Below are 18,537 nucleotides of genomic sequence, written 5' to 3'. Positions count from 1 at the left end.
GAATGCAGTCTCCTCTCTTCAGGATGGGCTTTTGTTTATGTGTAGTGAGCTGGGATGAGTAATCAAGGCTCTTATGAGTAATGATGCAAATACCCAGACTATATACATCTGTATTCTGTAGTTCTTCTAAAATTTGAAGCCAGGTCTAATTGTTACAGGCCCAACAAAGGTGCTGATTTCACCTCTGCATTTGTGATGTTCCTTTGAAAGCCCAGCCAGTGTGATTAGACTGCTTAGGCCTGAGCTAACTAGTCAAAATACAAACATCCAGTCTGAATCATAGTAACAATGCATATGTAAAAGAACAGCTGAACCTAATTTTAGTTTTTAATTCGAAAGGCACCCTGTCACAGAGACTTAGAGTACGTTTTCCCTCCTTGTCTCCCCTCCCAAAGTTTATCACTGAGGCTGAAGACAGAATATCTGACTCAAAGTCTTTTAAAGATTCATTCGCTTCTGTTTCTTCATTTGAAGATTTGTCCAAGGATCTATGTGCTCATCAGACTCAGTTTTCAGGCCCTTGCACATTCATCTCTAGTTCAATATCACCAGACACGAGTCATAAAGGTTGTACCTAGTTTTTGGGCTTGAAAACGGGTATCTCATTTATACCATATGAGTGTAACAATGCAAGTATGTTGGTTGATTAAGAGTGAAATCATTTGTTGCAGGCTACTTAATCCTTGAAATGGAACAGTGCAACTTACCTAGGTGTTGTGGTGGGACTTGCATACCTCTTCCTGAGCTTCCATGCTGTCCACCAGTCGCATTGTGCTTGCTGCAAGTATACAGCGATTATTCTTTCCCCCCAGAGTAGAAGTTTATAGTGGATGTTCACATTGCCTGTGTGAACCCAAGAAGGCACCGTAGTGGAAAAGCTTGGTTTTACTGGTAAGTAATAGAGGAAGCTTGAAAAAGATATGCTGCTGACTAACATGGGAATCAGTAAGTGTGCGGGTGTGAAAATGAGCACTTGGGAGTTTGCTGCTCTAAAATACAGGGCATGGGCAAGGGTACATTAGATGCATCTATGTAAGACACTGAATTGAATTTGCTTTGCTTCTGATCTTGAGCAACTGTGTGAGCACGTTTAAGATGAAGTCTGACAGAAATTAATGGGGTGCAGAGCAGGAGACCATAGGTGAGCTCAGACTTCTGAAGAATTCCTAAAAATGAGGATAAATACTTAACTCTTTTTCTTTGTCATGCCCTTCTGAATGTATTTTATAAATAGTAAGCAATTCTGAGTTATAAAATTAGAAGATGGTAAGAGCTGGTAATTTTTAGTTGAGGCAATGATCTTAGAAGCTTGGTGTTTTGTTTTTTTAAAGTAGTGCTCTATTCCTTTTAGGTTATAGTCCTCTGTTAGTGCAGCATCACAGTAACCTGTACTAGAACTGTCTGTCTGTGAGATCTGGTGCTTCCTTGATTAAACTGGGGTTATTAATTCTGTCCATTTGTCGTTTAGATGCCTGCAAAACCAGCAGCATGAAGTACAAAATAGAAATGCTCTTTCTCTAGTGTGCTGGAAACCACAGTAGGTGATTTGAATCAGTGTTTGAGGAGCCAGAGCAAATAGTCAAGAACTTGGTACAATGCTTACTGCTTTTTTCTGAAAAGTCAACATAACTTAGGAAAGGGCAAAAAAGGACATGGTTTACAGGTGATAGAATAGATTCCCTGATAGGCAATGACTGTGCTTCTTTAGCTGTGTGTGACAGGCATAAAGGTTATCTACTTTAACACAGGGCTAACAGATCGAGTAGAACAAGAAAGAAGCATGAGACATAGGAAAACTAGGGCATGTTGAAGGTTGCCTGGAGTGTTGGAGGCATAACAGAGCCAGTGTACTCATCGAACAATTTCTGTGGCAGCACGAAGGCCGGCAATTAGCAGGAAGGATAAACAGTGCAAGGACTCTTGTTTGGAGCGAACCTGATGAGTATCTCTTGGAAAGGGTCCATCCTGCTAGTAGGAACAGCCCGTACCCAGCACAAATGCACAGTGCTGTGTGCAGGTGGTAGTAGAGAGTCCCTTCCTGGTGGAGCACTAAGCTGCGGCATCCTGTCCTACTGGCTTGTCTGCATGGATTTGCTTTTGGGTGATGATTCTGTAGGTGACTTCTTGGGTAGGTAATGGGCTTTAAAGGGGAATTAAAATCAGCTGAGTCCTTTTTGAATTCAGCTGTCCAGCTGAACACTGTTGGAAGTTTTAACTGATTCACCTTTAAAACTTATTTGAATTACATTTTCCTGAATGTAGGTAGGTGCAGCTCAAGATACAGTGGCTCTTTGTTAACCTTGTGTGGGGTGAACACTAGAATGTGTAGTGTGGAAATGTGGAAAATGTGGAAAAGCATTGTGCACTGGTGGAGAGCAGGGCAAGGAAAGGAATTCAACTGGGAAGTCGCAATTCCGCTGAAATAGGAGGCACCTGTTAGTATTTCTTTGCATTTTCAGTGAGAACGTTGCTGCTTAATGCTTCTGTTAGGAGGGTCTATCCTGAAAAGTTCCTTCTAAAATCTAGGTCTGCTCTGGCTACAAAGAGCAATATTGCAAACCTTGCTGTTGTGACTGTTGATCTTGATCTGCAGAGACTAACTCTGGGTAGTTAGAGAGATGAAGCTGCTGGCATTCAATCCTTGGTCCCCACTCCTAAAATACATGATTACAGATATCCCGTGAAATAAAACCTTAAAGGGATATTGAGACCAGTTACTTTTCCATTGTCTTGTAGTCATTTGGGTGGACAATTCTGTAATTCTTTTCAATGTGAAGAGGAAAAGTTCAGAATTGTATTTTAAAGTGTTCAGGAGGAATACACATAAAACATTATGGAGCAAGTTTAGTTTTCCCAGCTCATAAAACTGTTAGGGAAATGGGTAATAATTTATTTAAGCTTGTTTTCTTTTGTTAATTTTTTTTTCTAGCACAGGAAAAACTTCAGCTTCTCAGAAACAGCATAGAATCCATCTTGATTCACACATGGTTTGACCCACTGGGTTTGCCATCCTGTGCAATTATCGATTATCTCTTGGCTATGGACTAAAGCTGTAATACTCCTGAGCTGAGGAGGAGAACATAATGATAGATGGTCTTGTGCAGGTTCCATCACTTCATCTGGATAGGTGTATGAGGCTGCTTTTGAAGGCACCTGGCTTTTAGGGAAGTGGTGGAACTTGTGAGCATCCTCTTTGGTGCTGTAGTTCTTAGGAAAGCTGCACAGTGTTTTCTATACCCAGTAAAGACTTGCCATAGACGGGTAACTCATGGGAGGTGCTGCTTGAAATTGAATTCAGTGCCTTTGCTATGATTGCTCATGGGAGTATTAAATAACACCTAATCCCTGGTTTTAAGAGGTGCTGCAGAACAAGATAGGCCCTAACTTCTAGTCCAGTGAAAGATGTACTGTGTTTGATAAAGGTGAGAGGTAAGTCTTGTTTTCTTAAAGCTGTTTCTTCAAGGGGTCATAAACTAAATTTTGCTGTTACTGTTCTAAATGTTAAGGCCTTTTGGTGGCTCTGACATACATTTCTTCAAAAAAACAAGCAAATTATGGGAAGATAGGATTTGCAGGTTTTTCTGCATTTTGATATCGGGGCAGGAGAGAGAATGTATCAACCAGAGAATTAAAGTCTTGAGGAAAAAAGCTTTAGCATAGAGATACACTATTGTATTTGGGTCTGAAAACTGTGATTATCTTGATTGCTTTAGGTAGCAGTAGGTGGTGCTTAGTCTTTCAAGTCCTCCTCTTTGTGAATAATTTTTGTCAAAGGTATGCCTTAATATTGCTATGGCAGCAAAGGCTTCCCTGTGGAGTGAGTCACTGTTCCTCCCTTGTGGACTGTTGTGATCTTGAAGGTGGTATAATGGTCCTTAAAAGGTTTTTGATATCAGTGGAAGCTACCAGGTGTTCAAGAGATACTTGATAATTTTTTCACGGGCTTAGTGAGGGCCCTTCAGAAGCTTAAGATGGGGGGAACAAAGGGCCTAGCATGTTTGACAGTTGGATGTCACCAATTCTGCTGTTCCTTGTACCTCAGAATATATTTAGCTGTTTGAACACAGAGCAGAAATACTGAACAACTTCTCCTTTCTAGTCAGAAATGCACGTTTTCTACCCGATTGTGCATAGTTTGAATTTGGTGCAAATAAAACTTCACGCTCAGTGGAGGACACATGGAGCAACTGATGAGAAATAGGCTAGCATGCAAAGGGCTCTTGGCTTGCCTGGACAAGCTGCTCTTATCTCACTACTGGTGGTGTTTGCAAGATACCTTGGGCCAGGGCAAATGCCTCGTATATCTTGGTTAACTCGCATTCTATCTCCTGATGTAATTTCTAAAGTGCAGACATGGGGAATGACAGGAGAGGCCAATTTTGGCTTTTTGGCAGGTGTGAACACCGGTGGTCATATTGATTTCATGTATATTGGATCACTCAGTATTTCAGAATATGGAGTTAGAGATGTAACCTGTTAGTGTGGGTTATTCTTTCTACTAGTGGTAGATTCAAGTCCTTTTTTCCCCCCACAGTGCAACATTATGAAGTGCTATGAGTGGGAAAAGGCTGCTGTGCCATTTTTGCCCTCCCTTACCTTATCCACTCCAGAGCTTTCCCCTTTTCTAATAAATGAGGCAAGGATCCTAAAAACAAATCCTTCATTACTGAACTCCAGGTTACCCCCATAGTGTATCTGTTCTGCATGGTGTATGCACTGGGACACCTCCTTAAACAATGGAAAATAAGATCTTGTAGTGGAAGGTATGTGGCAAGGTCAGTGAAGGGTTTTGCAACTTGCACTACTATTTACAGTGAATGTTTTAATGCAGTTACCTGCATGAAGTGCTGCATGTTAAACACAAAAGAATGTGTATTCCATTTAAAAGGTGGCAGGTGGTTCAGGAAACATTTCTGACATCATTTGTGATCGACTGGCACACAGTGTCACAAAGTCACCGAGTCTCATGTTTTACAAATGCAACTTTGAAAACTATTTACAAGTTCATTAAGAGGTCCATGTCTTCAGCTTCCTAGCTGATGGCTAGGAACTAAGCTTTTTTTGAGCCTTCCTTGGAAGCATCTGATAATGGCTGTTACTGAACTGTTGGGTGATTTCATGCCAGAATGATTGGCCTGACCGAGTTGTCTTTGTTCACTCAGTCCCTTGTTTTCACCAGTTCTCTGTTTCTTTACTTTGCTACAGGGTTATGTGCAAGTTCTCATTCTGTTCTGGAAGCAAGGTAGAAGCCAGGATGCTCCTGAAGCTACCCCTCTCTTATACAGTGGCAGTGACACTACTGCCCAAGGTACCAGCTATAGCTTTTTGGTTTCCCTTTCCTGAAAACTTGCTATAGTTGTGCCCAGACATCTTGACAGTGGGCATCACTCATCAGTGAGTGGATGCTTTAAAGAGCTGAAGAGAGAGGACTTGTGGGCAGTGACAGATGGGATGGCTTTTGCACTTGCTGTCCCTGCAGCTAAAACTTCAGATTGGCTGTTGAAGTAACACAGTTTGTTGAATCAACACAGTTTACAAGCTAGTGTATGTGTTGAACTCAGTTCCTCATAAGCTCTGTGCTTTGGGTGGCAAGCTTGGTGAATCAGGTGGTGACTGGTGAGTCACCCTGGTGTCCAAGCTGCAGGGACAGCAGCACCCAGGAGACATGGGGTGGCAGCTGGGTGTGGAGGGCTACCTCTGCCCTGCAAGTTTAAGCTGCTGCTGTTGATGGATCAGGGCCTGGAGGCTGGCTTTCATTGCAACATATTCCTAAGATGTTGGTTGTGACACTTACCCTGGGGTAGGCTTAAATTCAGAGCTGTCTTATCCCAGTCAGAAAAGGGAGCAACTGAGTCGATAACATTCCTAGATCCTTGCAGATACCGACAGGAGGACAGGGTGTCATGCGAGTTAGGTAACCCTGCTTTGTATTGGTCCAGCTGGACCTGGTCCTTTGGGAAACTGAGATTGGAAGCCTGTGAAGGGGTAGTGTAGCCTTGTGAAACGTGGTTAAGGTGTGCCACTTGAAATTCATGGTGCTCACCTGACATATGAAATAATTTCTTTCTGCTCCTTCCTTTCTTTTAGAGATGCCTTTTAATTTTTAGTGTGACTAACTGGTGAATTTAACCATAGTGCTGTGTCATTGCTTTTACAATTTGTCATAAAAAGCATACTTTGCTGTGCAAATACTTACTAAAACTCACTCTTCTTCTCTGTACTCTTTCTTTTTGGGCGATTTAGGCTAGAAGTGAATGTAAAGATTTCCTAATCTTTTCATTTCAGTGCTGTGACACCCTTTAGCCTAAGGAAATGATTTCCTGAAAATGGGACAGTGTTTGGAAAGTGCTAGTGCTGACTAAGGAAAAAACCCTCAAGCAAGGAGTCTCATAACCTCTTTTATCAAGCCTGAACTTAACTAAGTCTTCTAGTAGGTTATAGTGGACTTGTACTTTGACAGAGGTGGTTTTCCCTTTCAAGTGTATGGTAGATAGTGATAGGACAAGGGGTAATGGGTTTAAACTGAAAGAGGTGAAGCTCAGGTTGGGTATAAGGAACAAGCTCTTCCCTGTGAGGGTGCTGAGGCGCTGGCACAGGGTGCCCAGAGAAGCTGTGGCTGCCCCATCCCTGGCAGTGTTCAAGGCCAGGTTGGACACGGGTTTGGAGCAACCTGCTCTAGTGGAAGGTGTCCCTATGTGTGGCAGGGGTTGGAACTGGATGATCTTAAGGTCCTTTCCAACCCAAAACATTCTGTGATTCTATGATTCTTGTACCTAGCAAAGGTCAACTGTTGAAATTATTATGCAAATACTGGAAGAATGTGCTGCTGCCTTTTAATATGAAGATACGTATTTAGGGAAGCTTGAATTTTTACATACATAAATGTATATATATATATGTATATATAAAACTATGAAGAACAAGGGTTGAAACTTTCTTATGCGTGTGTGGCTATAACCTGGAATTTGGTAGGGTATTTACTATTTTAGGCTTATTGCAGACCTGATATCACATGTGGGCTCTTAAATTATCACAGTAACTAGTAAATGCTGATACTTGCTCAAGAAAAGCTTACTAAACCAGGGGGCAGGGAGCCTGCCAGGAATTTGACGAGAAGGGCTTATTGTGTATGTGCATAAGGTAAGGAGTGTAAGTCCCTGTTTTAACTGCTGGAGCTGAGCCAATTGCCTCTCCCATTCCCCTGCCGCCAGAGGAGGAGCTGCCCAGTTTCCCTCTGAATTCAGCAACGGAATGTTTAACCTTTTAAAAGCTGGTCATCATTAAGACTTGTACTTCTGGAAGATTTAAATCTGCTTGGCAAATAATCATCTGCAGGCACTTAATTCCACTTGCCAGTTTCTTTCCCACTTTGCTCCCTTCTCAGTGTTCACCTGTTCATAAAATCGTAGAATCAACCAGGTTGGAAAAGACCTTTAAGATCATCAAGTCCAACCATTCCTCAGCACTGCCAAGGCCAGCACTAACCCATGGCACTGAGGGCCTCTTCTATATGCAGTTTGCAAACACTTGCAGGGACGGTGACTCCAGCGCTGCCCTGGGCAGCCTGTTCCAATGACTGAGCACCCTCTGGGGAAGGAATTGTTCCTGATATCCAGCCTAAACCTCCCCTGGTGCAGCTTGAGGCCGTTTCCTTGTGTCCTGTCAATTATTATTGGAAGAAGAGGCTGATCCCACCTCACTCTGACCTCCTGTCAGGCAGTTGGAGAAAGCAATAAGGTCCCCCCTGAGCTTTCTCTTCTCCAGACTAAACCCTCCCCCCCCGGTCCCTCAGCCCTTTCTTGTGTCCTTCTAATTTGGATGTTTCCTCTAAGGTCTTAGGGAGTCAGAAATTTTTGTTTGGACTGAAATTAAAGCCCCTGATGACTTCTAGCATCAGACATTGTCATGTCATATAGCAACAGTCCTGAGACAAAGGAATGTTAAACATTGGAGACAGCACTTACCTGTTGCCTAAATAAGTAATTATTTTCTTGGAGGGTGAGGATGAATTATTTTTGTTTTGCAAGTCCTTTGGAATTTGTCTGCATGAAACATCTGCTGCATCATATGTAAGAAGTGAAGGCCAAGAGTAATAAAGCATTTCATTAATGTTTAGTAACATAGTGATTAGCAGCCCAGCAAATGTCTTATGCCTGTGGGAGATTGGAACTTATTTGATTAACAGATTAATTGCAACCTGTTCTGGTGGTGATTTCAGGTGTAAGTTTCCGTGGATGTTGCAGACTCCCTGAGGACTGATGTTGCAGGCATTGCTATACTTGCTTTCTCCTTCCTAGCTCAAGAGTTAAAAATCAAAACATGAGGTCTGCTGTTTCTTTGAAAGGAAAATGATTTTTGCTATAAGAGTTTCTCAACAGAGGTCCTCTGTGCTACCACTGGAAAAGAATGGCTATTATCCGTGCAGGGATAGGGCTGCCTTTTAGAAAATACTTTGCCTTTCAATTATTCTCCTTCCTGCACTTTATTTCAGTATTATAATGGACTTGAACTATCTTTGCATTTCAGACCTAGTTCTGTTTTTCTAGCTTTTATGTTGGGTGCACTGTAATCCCTGCTGCATCTGGACTCACCACTGGCGGAGCACAGAAGATGCTGCAGAACTGAGCTGTTCATCAGATCACAATGTTTGAAACAACCACTTGAGAAGCAAATTTCGGGTTGAGGTCTAGAACTGGCATGATGCTGGAAACCCATTTGTGTTCCAAGTTTAGTCTTGAGCTTCCTGAGCTGGCAAGAAGAGATGGTATTACGTCTCTGAGAGGCTCTCACACTACACTTCCATTCAGAGGCAGCGGCAACCTAATGAAGGATTTGGCTTCCACCTGTTGATAAACTGCTGACATACGTGGAAGAAATGAAAGAAGAGTTAGAATTATTCTGTCCTCCCAGGAGATTGAGGCTGCTTGTATGTTCTCTAAACACAAATAAGCCATTTCTGCCTCCAGTTATAGGAAACTATATTTAATAGCTGTATGAAGCTTAAGTTTTCTGCTTAGGGACTGTGTCCTGCATTGGCAAGAGCAGGCTGGAGATGACATAAGATAGCACTTGCCATTGCTGACTGCCTAGGGGAGGAGTTAGGAAGTTCGAAGTGCGCGGTCCCTTTGTGTGAAGGAGTGTAATGAATGCTCGAGTTTATTGGGGGCAGTAATACAATAAAAAGAAGTAACAGGGTGGGAACAAGGTGTGTGTTTTTATCTCAGGATTTTCATCCAGTATGTCTTTCTGTCAGCTCACTCGTTACTGCATGGTTGGGGTTCAAAGCTGCCTACTTCTTCAGGGGTTAATGAAGTCTAGCCCCCATTTGTGGTGGCTGTGTGACTTTCTGCTCCACTCCTTATTCTAGGGCTTTAGTTTCAAGCACATTTTTCCTCTTGCTGCCCGTGTTTGCTCTTCAGTTTCAGTTGACCTGTAATAAATCATGGGTTTGCAGGCAGGGACTGTGCTGATGGGCCCACCTACACTTGCCTGAACGCTGTGCCTTTGGCTTGCCCTGGGCTGGCCCCAGCTCCAGCCCAGCTTGCTCTGCCCAGTGACCTCTTCAGGCAGGTCCTGCCTGCTGCCGCAGTCATAGCTGACGCTTTTTGCCCTGATCTGTACCCGTGCCAGCACTGAAGGTCGCTGTGCTCAGTAATAAATTTTGGCTGGAATACAGCTGACGCACGTGTTTTGCGCCTGACTCTTTCTTGGTGTTTGCAGGCCAGTGTTTCAGAAACACTTTTGCAGTGCAACCCTGCTGTGTGTTGCTATTGGTTGTTGCTTCAGGATCTTAAACTATCAGATTTTTACATGAGGGTGAACAGCAGAGAGCTTGGCAGTGTTGTGGAACTTAGTAGCAAAATGAAGCTGAGTTTGGAGCTTTTGCATTGCTTTTACTTAAGTAGTAAGCCAGAGCATGGCACAGCTGCAGTTCACCAGGTTGCAGTGAAATGCATATACAGGTATTCTGTATCTTGGACCCATCCCCATCGCTGCTTCTGCTCACCCTGCTGGCATATTATTCTCATGTTGTATCAACGTTCAGTATTTGGGTTTTCCTTTGTATGAGGGTTGAGATTCCTGCGAGTGGAAGGCAGGAAGAGGTGCAAGGAAGGGCTGGGGGTGCGAGTATTTAAATCAGCAGTTTTATGTTCATACTGTAAACTGCTGATGGCTATCACAGGTTTCTTTATTTTCCCTTTATTAACCCTGAATGTTAACACTACATTCCTTAGTATTGTATCTGTGTCTCTAGGACTTTTTGGATGAGAGAAGTCAAAGTACTTTTACAAATGCAAACCCTCAAAGCTGCTTGTATGCACATGCATGTGTTACACTTTGGGAGAGGTTGAAGCGGGACATGGTCCTTCTGGACCTCTGACCTGTGTGTTAGGCCTGCTGGCCTGCTGGTATTTAACAATCGTCAATGGACCAGCACTAACTGAGCAGTGATTGTTGTGGCATTACAGCTCTTGCTATGTCATAGCTACAGATATTTAATAAATAGCATTCGTTTGTTGGTATTGTCCTCTCTTGCTGGATGAAAGGTCCTGATTGTATGAGTTTGAGAGTAACAGGTATGTTAAAAATGGAGATCTTCCCAACTTAGATCTGCTGGTGTTGGAAATATGCCATGACTGGCAGGGGAGGGAGACTGGAGCTTTGTCTTTATCCACACCTCGAATGCAAATGAGGGAGACTGTGATCTCTGTTGATACTTAATCTCTGCTTGAAATTGCTTGCCTACAGAATGGACTTGTCATAGGTGACTAGCTATTCGTGACTGGTATGGGCAGATTCCCAGCCCAGACTTCTGTAATTAACCCCCTTTTGCACTTCTTTTTCCTCCAAGCACTGATTATTTCAGTGATAGGTTGGGGCAAACACAGAAGAATGTAGGACTTAGCCTTTATTCTGTAAAATGCTTCGATTATCCTGTATCTGTGAAAGGCAGTTCTCTGAGCCATAGAATAATTTCTGTATTACTTTTGCTGACAGCAAGACAGTGTTAAAAGTAGCCTTCAACTGATGGTGTTGGTAATCCATCTTTGGAGGAATAGGTCAGGCAGCTTCAGGAATTTTTAGGGAAGACAAGGTAGAGCGTTTATTTTACAGTCTGTCCCACTAAGCTTTAGGATAAACCAGACATATACTAAGAGTGGAGCTTTAGTAAAGACACTAGCGAAAATACACTGATGATGGTAATCTCGCTACCCCTCAGTAACCTGTCAGGTGCTATTTCAGTACCAGAGGCAGCTGATGGTGAGTATGACCTCTTCCTCTGTGGTCTGGAGTGTTTTGTCTCTGTACAGTTTACAAAGCCAAGTCTAGGAGGTATGGCTCAAATGCTGGGCAAGCAGATGTCTCTGCAAAGCATTGAGCATAGCTGGCTAGGATCACATTGAAAGACCTTTGTCAGCATGTGCCTGCTGCCCTGTGCTTGGAGTCCAGCCTTTTTCTAGTGGTGGGAGATGATCAGGTTAAAAAGGCTCCTTCCTGCTTTATGAAAATGCTTTAAATCTCTCACCATCTCAGCCTGAGCCTTTACTCTGGGCAGGCTCAGCAGTGCAGCTAGAGAGGGAGGGTGGAGGTGAGTAGTCCTTCAGGCTGTTCAAGTGAAAGGAAACAGGAGGAGAATTAAAAACACAAGCTCTGCTGCTCCATCACTGCTTTTTAGTTTCTTCCCCAACTTTGCCCATGGCTCCCTGCTTGGCTCTTCACTGTTGGAAAACCTTTACTGAAGAGTGGGAAATGTGGTACAATGGAGAAGATTATGATGGAAGCAGGAGAAAGGAGGAAGCTGTAAACATGACACGTGCAAGCGAAAGAGGATTGTGTATACTGAGAAACTGGGATGTACATATGCTGCTTCCAGCCATCTGTAATGCCAGAGTCCATGTGACAATTGCCTTCCATTTCCTGTTTTCCCACCCTGATAGAAGAACACAAGACACTAAAGCTTCAGCATTTGAACGTATTAGTCCAAGAAGAATAAAAATTGATTCCCAAAGTGCAAAAAATGAGAACAAAATTTAGTTGCTGGCCTTACTTGATTTAAGCAAGAAGACTGATGCTGAAGTTGCTTGTGGAAGTAGATTGGTAGCTTATCCTGCCTTTCTGTTAAAAAGCTATCCTCTCCTTAAAGGACAAGACCTTTGGAGTCTTACCTATTTACAAGAACCAGGTCATGTCCTTGGTGTGGCATAAGGCAAAAATACGAATTTCTGATTTTTCCCATTTCATCTGCTTTGAACATAATCCTCAAAGAACCATGTTGAGACTTTAAATAGGCCTTTCAGAAGAAAAGAAATTAAGGGAAAAAAAAAAAAAGAAAAAGGCAAAGCCCAGGGTGCCTTTTAGCTAAGGAAACTCTGAGGAATTCTCTTGTGAACTGGATCCAAGTGATATTTCTACACTTCATTGGATATATATTGATAATGTCATGCTGAGTTGTACACAACCTTCCACCTTCATTTGTTGTTCTGGTCCAGCTCAGGAAGTTGCAAGTCCATAAAGCATCATCTCTGATGATCCAGTCATTTTATCCCCTGTTGTAAAAAGGGCAGGGGAGAAAAAAAGGAGGGGGCAAAGTCAAAGATGATCCAGGTTAGGGGTGATGAATATGCAAACTGGCATAGCTCTAGAAATCTCTGGGTTGGGAGGGAAGGGAGTGTGTGTGTGTGATGGCTATCCTCATCTGTAATAGCAGATTATGGTAGTGAGGCAGAAATGATCTTTCTTTAGTGGTTTTATATCAACTGCAGCATTAGCCCAGTTACAAGGAACTGGGGTTCTGACTTTGGAGAGAAGGCATGATTCTTCATGCATGAGCTTTTATTGGCTGTGCTTTGAAGTTGTAAATCTGATTTTTTCTTGGCAGTCTTAAACCAAATCTTTAACCTTGATGAACAACCAAATTTCTTCAATATAATGAACAGATACAGGCAGTCTGGGCTAGGAAGGTTGTCATCAGAAGTGAACAGGGAGGGTTTTGTCACACTGGGTTTGCTTCCGTAGTTAGTGAAGGACTCGTACACCGGTTGTAAAGCAGCCTTCCGGAATTGTGTGTCAGCAGCCCTTGTGTCCTGGATAAAGAAATCTATTTTAGATAAAGAAATCAAACTGCAAGAGAAATTTGCTGAGTGATCTGTTCATAGTCCTCTTGGTTTGCGACTTCTGAAAGGAACACGTGCTGCAGGAGCTCTGTGGTTTGGTGTGAACAGAAGTCTGCTGCGTCTTCTCTTGCAGCAAGGCTGGTGCTGAAGGCTATTGCTTCTTCAGTGCTTACCAGGCCTGGTATTCTCATTCACTAAGAAAACTAAACCTTTCGCTCGATGTGAATAGGTGGGAGAACAGGAAAGAAGAGTAACCTTCCCTTTGAGTATTTGACTTTACAGCCATGTCTCTTGGAAGACAAAAGTGATAAGGATAGGCAGAGCTTTATGTCTTCATCCACCCTGTATTTTGATCATGCAGTGTCAGCCTTTCTCATCAGCATGTTTTGGAATTGTTTTAGTTTGCATTATATTTAGACATGCATTTTCTCTCTTGTACTCAGAGAAGGACGTCTGTCACTGTTCGCTTCACTAAAGTTTCCGTGCTTATAATCTGGCGTTTCCTGCCCTCCTTGTGCATTTGTGCAATTAATATTCCACAGTATAATATGAAAAGGCTGTTATTTAAGATCTATACAGGGGAACGCATGGTAAAGCGACACTACTTGATGTATTCATCTGAGGGAAGGATGAATTCTTAAAAGCATCAGTCTGTTCCCCTGCCACATGCAATTTGAGTATTTGCAACTGTTCGAGTATTTCCAGTTTGAACTCCACCAGGGAGCTGTGATTAAAAGTCAGCTTGGTTTTAAGATGGCTGAGATGACTAATTGACTAAGATGACAGTTTAAATTTGTTTCCTTCTGTCTAGTCACTGGATGCGAGATTTAGGTTACTGTGTAACTGGTTTATGAGTTATTCCTGATATTAGCACCTTTCGAAGCGGTGTTTGTGCAGCTGCAGCAGATGGTCAGGATGAGAGCGAAGGAGATGGATCAGAGTGGAAGGCATCAAAGTGGGCACAGGCTGTGCTTGTGCTGGGATGAGATACCAGAGTGTAAATATAACTTCAGCCTAGTGTTAGAATAACTTCTGCTGAGTGTATCCAATCAGCATATACATACTATCTAAAGAATATGAAGTGATAACCTGACTTAGAGTATATATGAGTATTTTAAGGAGCTAGTAGAGATAGTGCCAAAATAATATTTGCACATTAGTGCTTAGAGTGTTCATGTTTCGTCCAGTAATTCCATGAGAGAAAAGGTATTATTTCCATCTCGCAGCTAGTGGGAGAAAGGGAGGAAGAAACATCTTGCCTATTTTGAGCTACGAATTGCTACTGGAATTTGATTGAGGTGGTGGAACATGCAGTTAAAGGTTCAGTCTTGTAGTAACACTGTTAAATGATGTAGTAAAAACCAGCTGGAGAAGTTAATCTCCTGTCATAATTGGTGTTTCATTGACTGATGGGATCTAGAGCCATCCTTACTTTGGCTTGTTAGTTGAAATCTGCCCCAGGTTTAAGGTCCAGGGAGACACCAGCAGTGGTGTGTGGTTCAGGCAAGACAAGAGGACAAGGTCTTTCTGTTGGTCTGAAATCTGAACTGTGCCATGTGTCACTGGCACCCCAGCCATGGCTCTGAAAACTTACTACTTTTTGGTAGTATTTAATAAAGAATGAATAAGTGGAGAATATTTGAGCTTCTATTCCTACCAGGAGAATGCTTTAATCTGTGAGATGTGAGGTATGTTGACACGGTTATGTCATGAAGCCTGTATTCCTCTTTCACAAATTCACTTCATAGGATTTCAGGAGATACATGAAAGTCTCAAAGGTTTCCCCTCTGCTTTCTCTTATTTCTTTGTCTTGATGTGTACCTAACAGATTTAGGCTTTAATCTGTTCAGAAGCTGGGCAGGCTCAGGGAAGGACTTGCTTTCTCCTTACTACTACCTGGATAATTGCCAACTGATATCTGTGTGAGATGTCACTCGTGTTTGTAAAGAGCTGGGTAATATACTGAAGTATTTTTTCAGTCAGCGGGTGGTAGGATGATAGGATTAATGATACTGCATCCTATCTAACACCTCTCTCTCTTTGTTTACTTAAGGCTACATGGCTTAGAGGAATTAAAAGCAGCATTTGTAGCCATGTTCACATTAGAAGCTCTGAGTGGTTCTTGTGGAGTTCCCTAAGCTTTAATCATAGATAGGCACAGTATGTGACCCTCTGATACCTAGAATATGAAATCTTTATTTTGACAGTAGCACTGCCTAAGGTAGGCGTTAGCTTTGTGCATTGAAGTATGAAAATGTGTGGTGAGTGAAGAATTTTCTTCCCAAATATTCCTGAAGTTGGCTAGAGTTCATGATGCTAGTAGGACCAGTGTGTTAGTCTAGGTAATTAGGATGCGTGATTACCAACCCTGTGATCCACATAAAAATTGGAATACCTGCTATTTTTGAAGCTGCAGATCGTATAGTAATTGAGGAAGGAAAAACAGTGAAGTGTAAATGTGACCGTAGGAGAAGGGAGTATTGTAGCAAGAGCTGTGGAATGAAGTGTAACAAACAGAACTCTGCTAATTTTACTTGCTTGTTTTTATTCACACCGTGCAATTCAACATTTCACTCAGTTTTATTTGCTGGGCTGTAAGATCCCTCATTTGTTCAGGGTTCTGTTACAATGGATATTGCAGTAAAGTCCCCAGTTTATCATGCACATAATGAACTGATTTTATTTTAACAGCTTTTTCAGGTTGATATAAATGAGAAAATAACACTTTTATTCTGCCTGCCTGAACCTGGTTAAATCTTGGTTGAACAAAAGTGGGAACTGAGTTGCCTGTTCAATTTTTACAGTATTCAAGGGGGATAGGCTTCCAGCCATTCTGTCTGACATATTTTACAACTTCAGTTGTTTGGTTTGTCAGCTCCTGTAGCTGTATATTAAGGTGTGTTCATTACAGTACTCTAACTTTGTAAGAAAAGAGTTTAATTGTTTGCTTTTCTCTTGTTTCAGAACAGAGAGCTCCAGATTATGAGAAAGTTGGATCATTGTAACATTGTCCGATTGCGTTATTTCTTCTACTCCAGTGGAGAGAAGGTAAGAATGAGAAACAAGGCAATGCCTTCTGGCAACCATCTGGGGTATAACTGAACTGTTTGTATTTCTAGAGACAGCAGTGTGAAGATAGTAAACATGATCACATGGAGAAAATGCTGCAGTGGTGCCCAGCAGATCATGTTGGAGCACATCTTTTTCAGTATGGAAGTGTGTGGTCCATGAGGAGTAGTGTTGTTAGTACAACACAACAACAGATTCTCATACACACACTGTCCTTTTTAAGTTACTGGAGCACAGCCATGCTTCATTTGCATGTTCTAGCACTACCTTTCCACATGTGCAGATGTGTTTTCTAGGATGGGCTAGATGACCTTCTGAACTTCCTCTGGTATTTTTATATGTAGTTATAAACATTTATATAAATTCTATAATAATTTCTATAAATTTTATAATTTCTCATTTTTTAAAGCAGATTACATCCTCCGTTCTCTTTAGATGGTGGTAAACATGTGCACAGTGCTGTAAAGGGCTGTATACAAGAGCTAATAGCTACTAAAAGGCTATTAACTGCTGTTACCACCAACAGAATGCAAGCAGCGACCCACCCATTTCATGGTCTTTGGAGGTAGACAGGTTGTTGGTGGCAGGTTGCTGCAGTCTTGTGCAGTGCACAAGAGGGATAATTGGAAGAGCTCTGTTGTAGTAGAATTTAATGAAACAAGCAGAAAACAACTGCCTTATCTAATGGCTTTCGGAAGCCTCCTGCAGACAGTTGGAAGTGTTAAAACTTCTCAGGACACTGAATCGGGATCCTTTGTTTAAAAGTAACTTGAGTAAAACTCTTTTGGGAATCTTTAACTTGATGTTGAGCTTGAGACTGGATTTTCTACTTTGCTGTTTCAGGTCCGCATGGCTGATTTTTGGCAACGCTAGTTTTGTTTTTAAAACTGCAGTCTTTATCCATGAACAGCAAATGTTAATTCTTCAGTGGGAAGTTGTCTTCCACATTACTTTCACCTCTTCTCTCATCATGCCTCTGCTCTGTGCCTTTGAGATTTCCACTGCTGCCCTGTTGCAAAATAGGACAAATGTGAAACAGTCCCTAGGGCAAAGGTGCATGTATCAGCACTGTAATATTGGAGTTCAGGTTGCAAGGTCTCTTTGCAGTTCAATACAAAATGACACATAATAGGCTTGCAAGAATTTCTATGAGGCTTTCCACAAGAATTTCCAAATTTTCCAATTTGAGACCCTCAGTGACATGGGTTTTTGGTGGCTTTGGCAGTCCTAGGGTAGCGGTTGGACTTCACAATCTTAAAAGTCTTTTCTAACTGAGTTGATCCTATGATTCACATAGGTGGCATCATGTGAATGTAACTGTCTGTGGATTTGGCTGAGAAAAGCTCTAGAGAGCAGCAAGTTGGTATTCTGAAGCTCATCTGGGAAGGAAGAATAATGTTTCTTCTCATGTTTTTGTCACTTTAGGAAGCAATAACATCTTTCTCTTCATATTACCCTCATAATGAAGCTGGCTTTTAGGGCAGTGGATGAAAAGGGAGAAAAGTGTAAGGTAACCAGGACAGACATGTAGGAAGCAATTGTAGATTCAGATGCTAGGTACCTAGAGCTTTATATAAACTGATTTTTGAAGCTAAGTCCAATGGGAAGAGTAGTGTAAACATCCAAATAACTATGTGGTAGCATAGTGATGAGTGGGGCTTGCACTCGTTGCCTGTCTTCATGAAGAACTTAACAGTCCACTGCCATTTAGTCTCTGTTTCTGCTAATTAACTCAAGTCTAGCAGTAATGAGAAGATTTCAGAGGTAACTGTTATACTACTGATCCCTTTAATGAAATCATTCACCGATGAACTTAATTTTGATACCAATATAGATCAAGCATTCTCTTGAATAATGATTTTCATGCTGCTGTGATCACTCCACCTGTTCCAGCTGGAGCATTCCTTGGAATTCCCCCTTATTCCCTGGTGCTTGACACCAGTGTCTCTAAGCCCAGAGAACTTTTCTTTGGCTCTTTCTTGGCCAATACCCAAGAAGCTTAAGTCTGTCTTGATTTTGGAGGTACTTCCAAGGATTTCTCCAAATCCAGTCAGACTGGTGCTCTTTGAAAGCCATGTGCCTAACAGCCACTTCATTTTAATTGCTAGGCATTTTTTTAGGCACTGGGCAACCTTAAAGCTAGCTTTATTCTAGCAAAACAGTGGATTTAATGCATGATTAGAAAACTTGACACAACAGAAAATAGCATCAGATAGAAAAAGAATTCAAAATAACACTTGCTAGTAAGACTTACTCCTTAGCTGCATCAGTTGTAGCTAGTTTGTAGACTTTTGGAGCTCCCTGTTATCTTTTCTTGGGAGCTATCTGTGGAACTGGTTGAAACGTTTGAGCT

The 18,537-nt window shown here is 42.0% G+C and overlaps 1 protein-coding gene across 1 annotated transcript in view; it reads left to right on the top strand.

Moving 5' to 3' along the window:
* Positions 1–18,537, top strand: part of LOC104409483 (glycogen synthase kinase-3 beta) — a 90,249-nt gene that overhangs the window by 11,056 nt on the left and 60,656 nt on the right. Inside the window, exon 3 of the mRNA XM_010019359.1 lies at positions 16,080–16,163. Coding sequence (XP_010017661.1) covers positions 16,080–16,163 — 84 coding nt within the window. The remainder of the gene's footprint in view (positions 1–16,079; positions 16,164–18,537) is intronic.

Source organism: Nestor notabilis, unplaced genomic scaffold (genome assembly GCF_000696875.1).
Source record: "Nestor notabilis isolate BGI_N333 unplaced genomic scaffold, ASM69687v1 scaffold2498, whole genome shotgun sequence".
Lineage (NCBI taxonomy): Eukaryota > Metazoa > Chordata > Aves > Psittaciformes > Psittacidae > Nestor > Nestor notabilis.
Note: the sequence above shows the minus strand (reverse complement) of the source record. Positions and strands in the feature narration are given on the sequence as shown.